Source organism: Frieseomelitta varia, unplaced genomic scaffold (genome assembly GCF_011392965.1).
Source record: "Frieseomelitta varia isolate USP_RPSP 00005682 unplaced genomic scaffold, Fvar_1.2 scaffold_229, whole genome shotgun sequence".
NCBI lineage: Eukaryota > Metazoa > Arthropoda > Insecta > Hymenoptera > Apidae > Frieseomelitta > Frieseomelitta varia.
Window position 1 is genome coordinate 908165 of NW_025109956.1, and position 11449 is coordinate 919613.

General features: G+C 38.2%; 1 protein-coding gene across 5 annotated transcripts in view; it reads right to left on the reverse strand.

The window, feature by feature from the left end:
- LOC122527646 (potassium/sodium hyperpolarization-activated cyclic nucleotide-gated channel 2) overlaps positions 1-11449 on the reverse strand; it is a 162398-nt gene that overhangs the window by 35639 nt on the left and 115310 nt on the right. For all 5 annotated transcript variants that reach the window (XM_043652015.1, XM_043652017.1, XM_043652016.1 and 2 more), the window contains one exon: positions 1104-1267. In XM_043652015.1, coding sequence (XP_043507950.1) covers positions 1104-1267 — 164 coding nt within the window. The remainder of the gene's footprint in view (positions 1-1103; positions 1268-11449) is intronic.

Sequence of the window (11449 nt, forward strand, 5' to 3'; positions counted from 1 at the left end):
GTGTAATTCCGACACGTGAACAAAAATACAAAGTCATAGATGACTATTGGAGTTACAATTGTTACAATTGACCGAATCGTCCTGTCGGTAAAAATTCTTCAACTTGCATTATTTCGTTGACGATTTACACGAATTATTATCACCAATAATAATATTGGACGAGTGTGTAATTCCGACACGTGAACAAAAATACAAAGTCATAGATGACTATTGGAGTTACAATTGTTGCAATTGACCGAATCGTCGTGTCGGCAAAAATATTTTAACTATTTCGATTGATGAATTGCACGAATTATCACGTCTCGTGCAAAGTGATCTCACTGGCCAATATCAAACGTAGGGTGTAGCTCGACGCGCGAACGAAGATACGGAGTTATAATTGACCGAATCTAGAAAGTGGAGAGATTCGGGTTGGGAGAGGAGCGACGGGACGGGCCGTGGAAAAATGAGAAGAGGAACGAGGTCGGGCCATTCTTTTCTCAATGTCCTTTCCCCGACGTGCACACGGCAGTGCAAACTTTGCATCGCTGCTGGCCTCCCCTTCCGCGAACACGGGGTAACCATTAGTCCCGACGTGATCGTCCAGTAAAATGCCAAGTCCTTTCGCCATTTCTTTTTGTACCTTCGGAATCGAGCCGATTTCGAACTGAATGCGCCGGCACACCGTCGATAACGCTTTGAAACGAGCAAGCGGACGAAATTCAATTGGAACGAGGAACTTTTTAAAAGATGACCAGGAATTCACGTTAGCAAATAGTCTTTGCTACCTATCTTCTTCCTCTTTTTTTCTTTTCTTTTCTTTTCTCTTTTTCTTTTGTATCACGCGCCTCTGAAAGATTAAGAATCGAACGAGTGAATGGGGCAAATTGACGAAACGTATCGTCACATGAATGTTTCGTGATTTTCAAAGTGACTGACTCTAGAAGTTTTCGTTTGTTCTAAAGAAATGCGTCAAATGTTATTTGTGCTTTTGTCAAACGTTAGATGAACCGAGATATTTCATCGAGGACGATCGCTTCTGAAAATTCGATATCTATTTTTCTTCTTTTTTTCTTTTATTTGCAATTTTAAATGAAACGAGTCTCGTAGACGTGCGCGCTCACCTGTCCTGAAGTTGACGACAATGTCTATGAGGAATATCGTGTCGGAAAGGCAGTTGAAGGCTATCCACCTAGTGCTTAGGTCGTCATTGAAAAAACTAATGGCGACTGGCAGAATTATCAGATTGGCTACCAGCAGGAGGAGCATGCAGAGGTCCCAGTAGAATCTGTAATCAGACACGAAACCGACGTTATTAATAATTCGCAGAGGCATCGATTACTATCGCGAAACCCTCTATCGTTGCCACACAACGACGCTACCTTACGATAAATGACGATCGGCTGACGACGAAATTAACTTCTGGACAGGGAAATTCAACGAATCGCGGAGGAAGCCGCAGTAGAATATCCAGCAACGGTCAGACACACGACGCATACAGCACAAGTATTCATGTATTCCATCTGCGCCTCTTGTATAAAATGAACTCTATCTGGGATTCAACCGTTCTGAATACCTCGAAATCGCGTGCTCCCGACGAATCGTAATTCGATCTAACGTTCGACACGTGTGAAAAATTCTTTTTGGACATATACATGTTTCTTCTGTATATTTCTAAATGTATTTTATGTCTTTTATGTATATTTAGAAATATATATATTTCTTATGTATATTTTATGTCTTTTATATGTATTTAGAAATATATATATTTCTTATGAATATTTCTAAATGTATTTTATATTTTTTATGTATATTTATTATATTTATTCAATCTAACGTTCGACACGTGAGAAAAATTCTTTTTGGACATATACATATTTCTTCTGTATATTTCTAAATGTATTTTATGTCTTTTATGTATATTTAGAAATATATATATTTCTTATGAATATTTCTAAATTTTATATTTTTTATGTATATTTATTATATTTATTCAATCTAACGTTCGACACGTGAGAAAAATTCTTTTTGGAAATATACATATTTCTTACGTATATTTCTAAATGTATTTTATGTCTTTTATGTCTACCTAGAAATATACATATTTCTTATATATATTTATTATACTTATTCGATCTAACGTTCGACACGTATGAAAAATTCTTTTTGAAAATATACATATTTCTTACGTATATTTCTAAATATATTTTATGTCTTTTATGTCTACTTAGAAATATACATATTTCTTGTGTATATTTATTATATATATTTATTATACTTATTCGATCTAATGTTCGACACGTGTGAAAAATTCTTTTTGGAAATGTACATATTTCTTACGTATATTTCTAAATGTATTTTATGTCTTTTATGTATATTTAGAAATATACATATTTCTTACGTATATTTCTTAATGTATTTTACGTCTTTTACGTATATATAGAAATATACATGAAAAGAAAGAATGAAAGAGAACGAGTAACATGATAGCGATTTAAGTAACAGTTTCAAGACACGCATCTCGAGCGTATTACAAAAATTTCGCCTTAATTTTTAATCGTCGAGAGATTTCAACGTGTAATTCAACTATCTTAATTGAAAAGAGAGAGAGAGAGAGAGAGAGAGAGAGATCTCGATATCCCGTTCTTGTAAAAAAGCTTTCAAGTGTCCATCCCACTGGAATTAGTCGGTTTTCCTTTCATTCCCAGATTTCCCATCGCAGCGTCCCCTGAATCTTGCGACGAACCGCAGGGATTTGCAATCCGGTGGCAGCGTGTAACCTACTTATCACGAAAGGCTACTTCTTTTAAACCGGATTGTCTTTACGGCTCGAGACCAAAGCCAACCAGTTTTAATCGCGTCGGCCACGTGCTCCGTGCCGGAAATGCCGGCCACAGATTTTTTTATTCTCATTCTGTTTCATCGCGAAGAGTCCCGCCGGCTGCGACGAGTTCACATTCCCCGGATTCTTCCCGGGCGTCGTTCCCCTCGGCTAACGAGCGCTAAAAAGCAGAGGAAGAGGGAATATCGGTCGTAAAGCGGCAGGGAACTTCCGCCAGCACTAGAGAGCTTCTCTCACAAATATTGGCCGAGGGCCTCGCGTTTTATTACTGCACTTCGAATGTGCCGAGCCTTTACTCTCGCTTCACTCTGTTACTGAAACATCCTCGACGTGATTAAAATTTCATAAAGATTATTTCCCACGGGGGGGAGTGGCTTCTTGGCGTATGCTTTCGCCGCAGGTTAAAATCTGTTATACTTTTATTGCGTTTATGTTGCAACTGATACGATGCTCCTAAAATTTTAAATAACAGAAACGAAAACGATGATGGTCCATATAATGAGGACACAATTAATTCAGTATATAAACAAATGTGTAATGTAAATGTATAATGTATAAATGTATATAAAAATGTTATTGAGTTGAGTGAAAGACGGCTAGCGTAACTCTGGTAATATTGCATGTCATGAAGCAATTAAAGAAGAAAGACGTAGTGATATTTGTGTATTCAGTCGAAAGTTATTGCGTCTTGAAAATGAGCGATATTTTGAAATTTTCTTATTTAAAATAGGGAAGAATGCGACTCACGTTGCTAAAAGAATTTGCAATATTTATGGACATGATGCAGTATCAGGAAGTGTGATACAAAGCTAGTTCAAGCACTTTCGATTTGGAAATTTTGACTTCAAAGATACCAATAATTGGAAAAGTCGACGAAATCGTGGAAAAAATTTAAGTAAGACTGGCACACTGGCAGTCACGATATCGGTAAGGAACTAAACACCGACCACAAGACAGTTTCAAATTATTCGGAGAAGGCTGGAGGATACAAAAAGGATCGATGTTTCGATGCTGCGCGTCATTTAACACTGAAAAATTTAACGAATCGAGTTTCTTTCTTTCGAATGAATGGAATTCTCTCGTCAAAAATTGAAAGAGCTTGATAAGCATTGGGACGTTTCGAGGCATCCTAATCTTGCACCGTAAGACTACCATTTGTTTCGGTCTCTTAATGGTATAAATTTGACCTGTGAGAAATCACCGAGTGCGTCCCTTTTCCTCGAAGACGCGGCAGAACGCGAACCGGGAGAAAACGTTCTTCTCCAAGGGCGAAAGTTTAATTAACAGACGGCTGCTTTTGTTTCGAGTTACTTTCAACTTCACCTTCTCAATGCCTAAGTAGTCTAGGGGCCTGGCGATTTAAACGAAGTGGCGGCTTTCCCGAGAGACGGCGGAAATATTGTTCCGGCTGTTTGCGCCGGGTAGGTTCCGGCCGTGTAGCCGGAAAATTGTAATTGTAATTATAAAACGCGACGAGCTATTTCGAAGACGCGGTTAATTACGGATTCGCCTGGTTTCCCCCTCCCCCTCCACCCATTTATTCAATTCGAGCCTCGTTGAGAATGCGCTGACTCGCGCAGAATTCGAGGTGGCTAAATTATAATTTTAATTATTTACCACCAACGCTCGAAGCTTTCTTTCAAGCAGAATTATCAAGATCCAAATCCAAGAATTATTGTCTCCGAGATTCGAAGATTCTCCAGAAGAGGAAAAAAAGAGGAATTCTTCGACTTCGGGAGATCAAAGCGATTGGCCGAGGAAGCAAGAAGGCTCCGATTGCAAGATAGAAACAAAAGGGGGGGGGGAGGAGGAGGAGGAAGGGCAGGAGCGCAATTTCTGAAAGGTCCGCTTTAATCAGTTCGATTCCAGGCCAGAGCCAGGGCAACATTGGCCCACTTCGCCGGGGTAATAACGTAGCTACATCGGGGCAATAAATGTGCTTGTAGCGCGCGCGAAGCTGCTGCAGGCTTGGCTCGGAAACCACCATCGAGGGGGAGGGGGCGGTGATGGTTGAAGAGGTGAAGTCTCTTCGTCAGCGCGCACCGGTGAACGCGACCTTCTGCCTTCACACTTTCGCGGAAAACTCGACTCGCTGTTTATTCCCTTCTTCCATCTTTCTCTACCCTTGTTTCCATGAAATTCCCTCCCCTTCGAGGCTCTTTCACGGAGGCGGAATCCGGGAAGCTTCTGCGAACAAGCAGGCGCTTCCCGTTCATCTCGATTTAACTTCTTGCGCTGGAACGACGTGCCATGAATGTCGAGAATTTTTTTGTCCCAAATTGTAACATTTTTTTCAGTTTTAAGGATTTTGAAATGTAATCCAGGCAAAACAAATGATAAGTTTATTACTTCTGAATAATTTCTATACCGACGAGTTCAAAAGAAAAAGAAAGCGACGAATTATTGTATACCGGTTCGGTCACTCGTTATGGTCCGCGAACCAGTTGTCAGCGCAAAGGGTTAACCTCTTGCGCTAAAACGACGTGCTACGCACGTTGAGAATTTTTTAGTATATTTAAATATAACCCAAAGGCAAAAATAAGTAATAAATTTATTACTTCTTAATAATTTCTATCTATAGTGATATACCGACGAGTTCAAAAGAAAAAGAAAGCGACGAATTGTTGTATACCGGTTCGGTCACTCGTTATGGTCCGCGAACCAGCTGCCAGCGCAAGGAGTTAAATAAGACACTTCTGGCGTCTGAATTTTTCTGGATCATTAGCAAGTAAAAATATAACAATAGATGCATAGATTTTCGCGACTAAAGGGAAAGTTCTTACACAGGGTGTCCTATAATTGGCAGTACAATTCAATTGAATTAAAGGAAAGAAAAATTTTCCATTAAAATCTTCGTTTTCGAGATGATCGGGCTTGAAAGTTTATCAAGTACACGTGGCAATTTTTAACGAAACACGTTGAAATCATTTATTTCTGCACGCGGAATATCCTCAGAATTAATGAATTTCAAGTATACTTGATAAACACGATTTTCTCGAAAACAGAGGCTTTTTATACTTTCTTTTCGACTTGTAGAATCACCTTGTACCACCAGTTACGGGGCTGAACAAGCGAAATTTATTTCAGTCTCATTTAAGCGTTATTAACGAGTATATTTCGGACATTTCCACTATATTTTATAAATTTGTCGAAGAACTTTCTTGATTTTTCCCGAGGACTTGCACACTTTCAATAGGATCTCTTCAATTTTATTATGCAAAATCTCTAAGAGATCTCTTTTGGATTTTCCTCTTGAAAGAATGAATTGAAATTCAGAACTCTGCAAACTCCTTTGGCGAAATCTTCGTACAAGTGTTTCGATTATCCTCGACGAAGTTCAACGTTTCGGTGAATTTCAATTTCCAATGTTCCACGATGCGCAGAACATTCTCGACTCGCACGGTTGCTACTAATTAATTCGTTCGGAACGAGTAAATAAAAAATCGCTTCGGAATCGAAGCGGAAGCAAAGAATGATCCGAACGGCTCTCGAAATATTTGCCTAACTTAAAGTTAAGCGGCCGCTACCTTAAACGAGAATGAAAGGGGCGGCAAAAATAACGATACGGTCGAATCGGAGAACCACTAACGCCCACACGCGTTTTCCATTTCAATTCCAACTGCCTGGTATTTTTAGACCCCTGTTCAAATGTTTGAGGGAAAGGCAATTACGAGGTTGAAGTTCGATCGCGAAAGAAACGGTGGAGGAAGCATCGATCCACCGCGTCACGGTTCTTTCATTTTCCAAGCCTGTCAAAATAAAAGCAGCACGTCGAGTTAAGCCTGACGACGAGCCGCGAAACGTCGATATTTTTTATAGAGCTATTACACAGACTCTCTTGGACGATTAGACAGCATCTATTGCCAACTTCAAAATTTGAAAATTACGTCGGGCGAGGTTGAAGTCGAGAAGAAATATCTTTTCGCGGAAAATACGCAAGAATTGTTAACTTTGCTGGAAGGTCAACTTTGAGACAATGGCTAATTATCAATTATTTCTTACAGATGTTTGAATATTTCAGATATTAAAAAAAAAAAATTATTTGGCACGTTATTCGTTCGACGTTAGTGCAAGAAATACCGAGCCGTCATCCTCGTCGTTGCATTTCGGCAATTTCCCGAGAACGTGGTGAATTTAGTAGGATGGATCGATCCATCAGTCGCACGTATGTTTAAATATATTCATTAGCGATACCGTGTGGTAGAGAGCCGGCGTTAAACAGCCTTCTTGAAGCCTCTTTTCTAACACCCCTGGTACGTGCCACTAGACACTGACCTAAAACCGTCGAGAGATTACGCCTTGGCGATAACCATATCCCCGAGTGTCGAGATTTATGCGCCGTTTTTTACACGGAGGATCTGTTTTAACGAGCACGCCTCGTGGCCAGCTCCGCGAGTTCAAGACGATTTAAAACGCTCCCCGGCTTGTCCCTTGAAACTGGACCTATCGCCCTTCACCCTATACGAGAGCTGCTCTTGGATATTAGATCTCTTTTATCTCATCCCTCGCATTACAAAGAAGAAGCCCCAGCTGTTCAAGATTGAAAGTCGACGAACACTTTCGAGATAAACATATCGAAACTCGCCTTGTTAACAAGTGATCGTCATAATTCTTCCACCGTTGCTTAAAGTTGGAGGCTGATAGATCGTTCCTGCTTAATGTAGCGATGCAAATGAGGATTGATGGAGCGATAACTCAGGATGAGAATTTCCAACCGTTTGCCGCAATTATTTTGCACTACGCTCGTTGGAACACACTTCTGATTAATCGTTTCTCGAAGGATAATTTGCCGAAGTTTCGCCAACGCTTGCAATTTCTAGTTTGCATTAGGATCGTCCGTTTCGATCAAACGATCTCTGAACAACTCCCGCTGTTTCGACAATTGTAATAAATATTAACACGCGAGTGACAACTCCGACGAAGATGCAGTTCAAAATTTTTCCATTCGGTTAGTTTCTCGAAGCTGTTCGAATTTAAAAAGAAAAAAAAAAAAGAAAAGAGAAAATGAAAGAACTACTCGAAATTATTCAAGGACAAAGCGAACTGTCCAAAAGTCAACTTGCATCAAATTTCGTGCCGCGCTAATGCCCGGCCGTGTTAATTGAAATTAATTAAATTTTGTAGCATCAGGTCGTAATCCGCGAGAGGCTTTACAAATTCCCAAACGGGGGACTTCCCTTGAAATCCCAACGTACGTACTTGGAAACGCGTTTCATTAAAATTTAATTAAAATTTATAGAGTTATATTTAATAGAAAAATACGGCGAACGAAGGAGGAAAAACGGAAAGATGAAACGAGGATGAAAGAACAGGAAAAGATTGGTGACGAAAACACGAAGATAAAAAGTTTGATATAAAGCCGCGTCACTGAGAAACGCACGATCGCGCAGATTTCTAAATGCATACTTCGCAAACACTATGCAATTCGAATATATTTCCCAATTCCCCTCGCAATATCACAGCAATTATTTCCCATAAAACAGCCAGCGAATATGTTATTAAAATTCAGTCGGTTTCACCGCGGCAGATAAGCAGCCTTCCTCTTTCCCCCCTCAGCTACCCCATTCATCTTCATTTGCCACGTACAATTCAGCAACTAACCAAGTCGTACATCAAAACTTTACCTGCGCCACCCTCTCTTCCTACTTTATGCGTATAACATTTGACGTATATGCGAGGAAGATTTGTAAGAATTGCCAGATAGAAAAATTCAAGTCCTCGGAGTTTATTATTATACGAAACGAAGCGAAGAAACACGAGTTACAAAGTTTATCGGCGATTTTAATTTTTATTACGTATGAGTTGACGACGCGACACGGTGCCAAACGAAGTGATAATTTCAAAAATTTCAACAAATTCTCGACGATCTTTAACTTTTGTTGTTTTTTTTTTTTTCTTTCATTTTCGTAAGTATCCTCGTCGAGTGTTCACTTACGAAGGAGAGCGTACATTCATATTTATAGCTTTCTCGAATAACAGAGAAAATGAATTCCAAGCGTGTTTAGTCAACGAATTATCTCGGTGTACTCGTGTACTCGAGAAATTTTTAAACTCGAAAATAAGGCGTCATCGCGTACTAATGAAAATTTTTATTTATCAATTTTATTATACCAGCTTCTTAACGTTTCGGCAGTGTATTTTTCGGAACGATCCATTCGTTTATTTGCAATATAGAGATCCGGTCCGACAAAGAGAAGTCGATTTATCGGCGTTAGCGACACTTATCGATAACGTTATCAACAGTTGCAACTACTGAGAGAGCAAAGTTTCGTCTGGCGGAGAATCGTTGTTATTCATGAATTATTGCAGATTTCTAGCTGCATGAGCGAGAACAAACACAGTTCTGCCAAGGTTCTTTGCAGCGAGTTACGACAAAGGATCGTGCCTCGACCGACTAAAATCGATTCTCATCGCGTTCGAGAGCGTTGTTCGTAGCTGAAGCGTAACGAGGAAGTCAATGGTGTACGCCGATTTCTGTGAAACTTCGCCAGCTGATATGGGAAGTAAAGAATATCACGCACATGCTCCTCTGTATGCACTGAATATTTAATTGCCAGCAATTTCGTTTGTTACGTGATTTCGTTTCACGATGAAAACGATATTTTAATAAATTATCTAAATATAATTTCAATTTATACGTTATCTATAATACACATAACGTGTAATTTTAATGCAACGCAAGAGAAGCGTGTATATCGATTTTTATTTAGTCGAATATAATAATAATATAATAATAATATAACAATATAATAATATATAATATAATAATTATTATGTCGAATATAATAATTTTCTAGAAATACACGTATATCTCAAAATATGTACATATATGTAACATTTCAAAAGCATACTAGAATGTGCACAAGATATATTTGACACGCGTTCTCGAAGAATTACACACGACAAATATATTCTTTATAAAGATATTCTTTCCAAGTAATTGACTCTGAGCTTGAAAGTCTCAGTGCAAGTCTGTCTTCTTCATCTTGTACAAATGAAGATGAAGGATCGTTTGTTTTTATTGCACTCGGGACCTGATCCGAAGCGTATATCGAAGGGAATTCACAAGCGATGATTTGGTGAATTCTCAACATTCGATTTGAAGACGATTCACTGGGCATACGGCGCGAACGTTCGCCATTTTTATCGCGAGTGCCGGGATCATTGTACGTCGCTTCGTAAAACAGAGAAACGTACCACTCCGCTGATTGAGAATGCATAATTCAACGGCAGCCGCGGAATCGCGCGAAATTCCGGCCCGAATCGCGCTTTTTTAAATATACACGAGCGGCCGCCGCCATCATTCTCTGCCGTGTGCATCGATCTCATCACGATAGAAACGAAAAATAATTGCGATCGCGTCGCACTGAAAAATTTGACCGATGTAACTTTTTTTTTAATTGCTGCTTCCGTCGATTGGCGGAATTACTGAAGGAAAGAGGAAGCGAGGAAGCTGTGGTAACTTGTTGTAGTATAATTCACGTTCACATTATTTAACTGTGTTCTTCTTGAAGTTTGTTGAAATATATGTACTTTGGTAAAAAGTTATTTCAATAAGGAATAATTTCAATGATACATGATACAAATATATAAATTCATTTCGATTGACGTGAGTCAACTGAGGAGGAATGAGTTCATGCGAGTGAACTGTTATTTGTACTAAACAAGCGTTCTATTACATGTTAGAATAATTATATAATCCCATAGAAGAGTAAAATTAAATAAATATATAAATTGCAATATTCATTGTTGCAATAAATTTAGTAGTAAATTTCTAGTAAAAGTATAAAAATGATTGCAATGGAGAAGTATTAAGACTGTTCTACATTACCATTATCGAAAGGTCAAAATAACGTCCAAGTTGTACCAAGACCATAATCTCATTACTAAGTAAACCTTCATCAAGTACGGATCGATTAGAGTCCTAAATTGAATTTTTAAATAATATTTCTGTATATTCCAACATTATCTAATAATTTATTTATAATAATCGAGCAATTAATTCTCTTCTATAACATTTTCCAAGTTACTATTTAAAATTTTTAATTAAATTGGTAGCAATATTTCTATGAAATTTCAATCAACCATCGTTTAAAGATCACTCCTAACGAAATCTAAGTATTTTCCATAATTTATTTCCAACAATTAAACCACCAATGCATTCCTGCGATACCTTTAAATAAACAACGTTTCGAACGAATTATTTTCATTTAAAAATATGTATTATAATTAATTTCATTCCAAAATTTTCTTTTTTTTTCATTCAAGTAATTGATTAATGCATAAAAAATTCATGCACAACGTGACGCAATATATAAAGTATCATGCTCGTAAATTGAAAAACGATATATATCATTTAGAAAGATACACTATCGAAATTGTAAATCACAAATATTGTAGTATGCCACTGGATAGTTCTCGATGGTTGAAATTAATAGCTGCGGTTGGTATTGCAATTACGTTTCTACAAAAAGATTCGTGAAACTAGTTGTTGAATTTGCCAGAGAGTTCTACTCCTCTCTCTAGAGCAATAAATTCTGTCGATCTGTATTCAATGTGTTCTCTCTTTTTTTTCTTTCCTTTTTTTTTTTTTTTTTGTTTGTTCGTTAAGAATTTCGTATTCTGTGG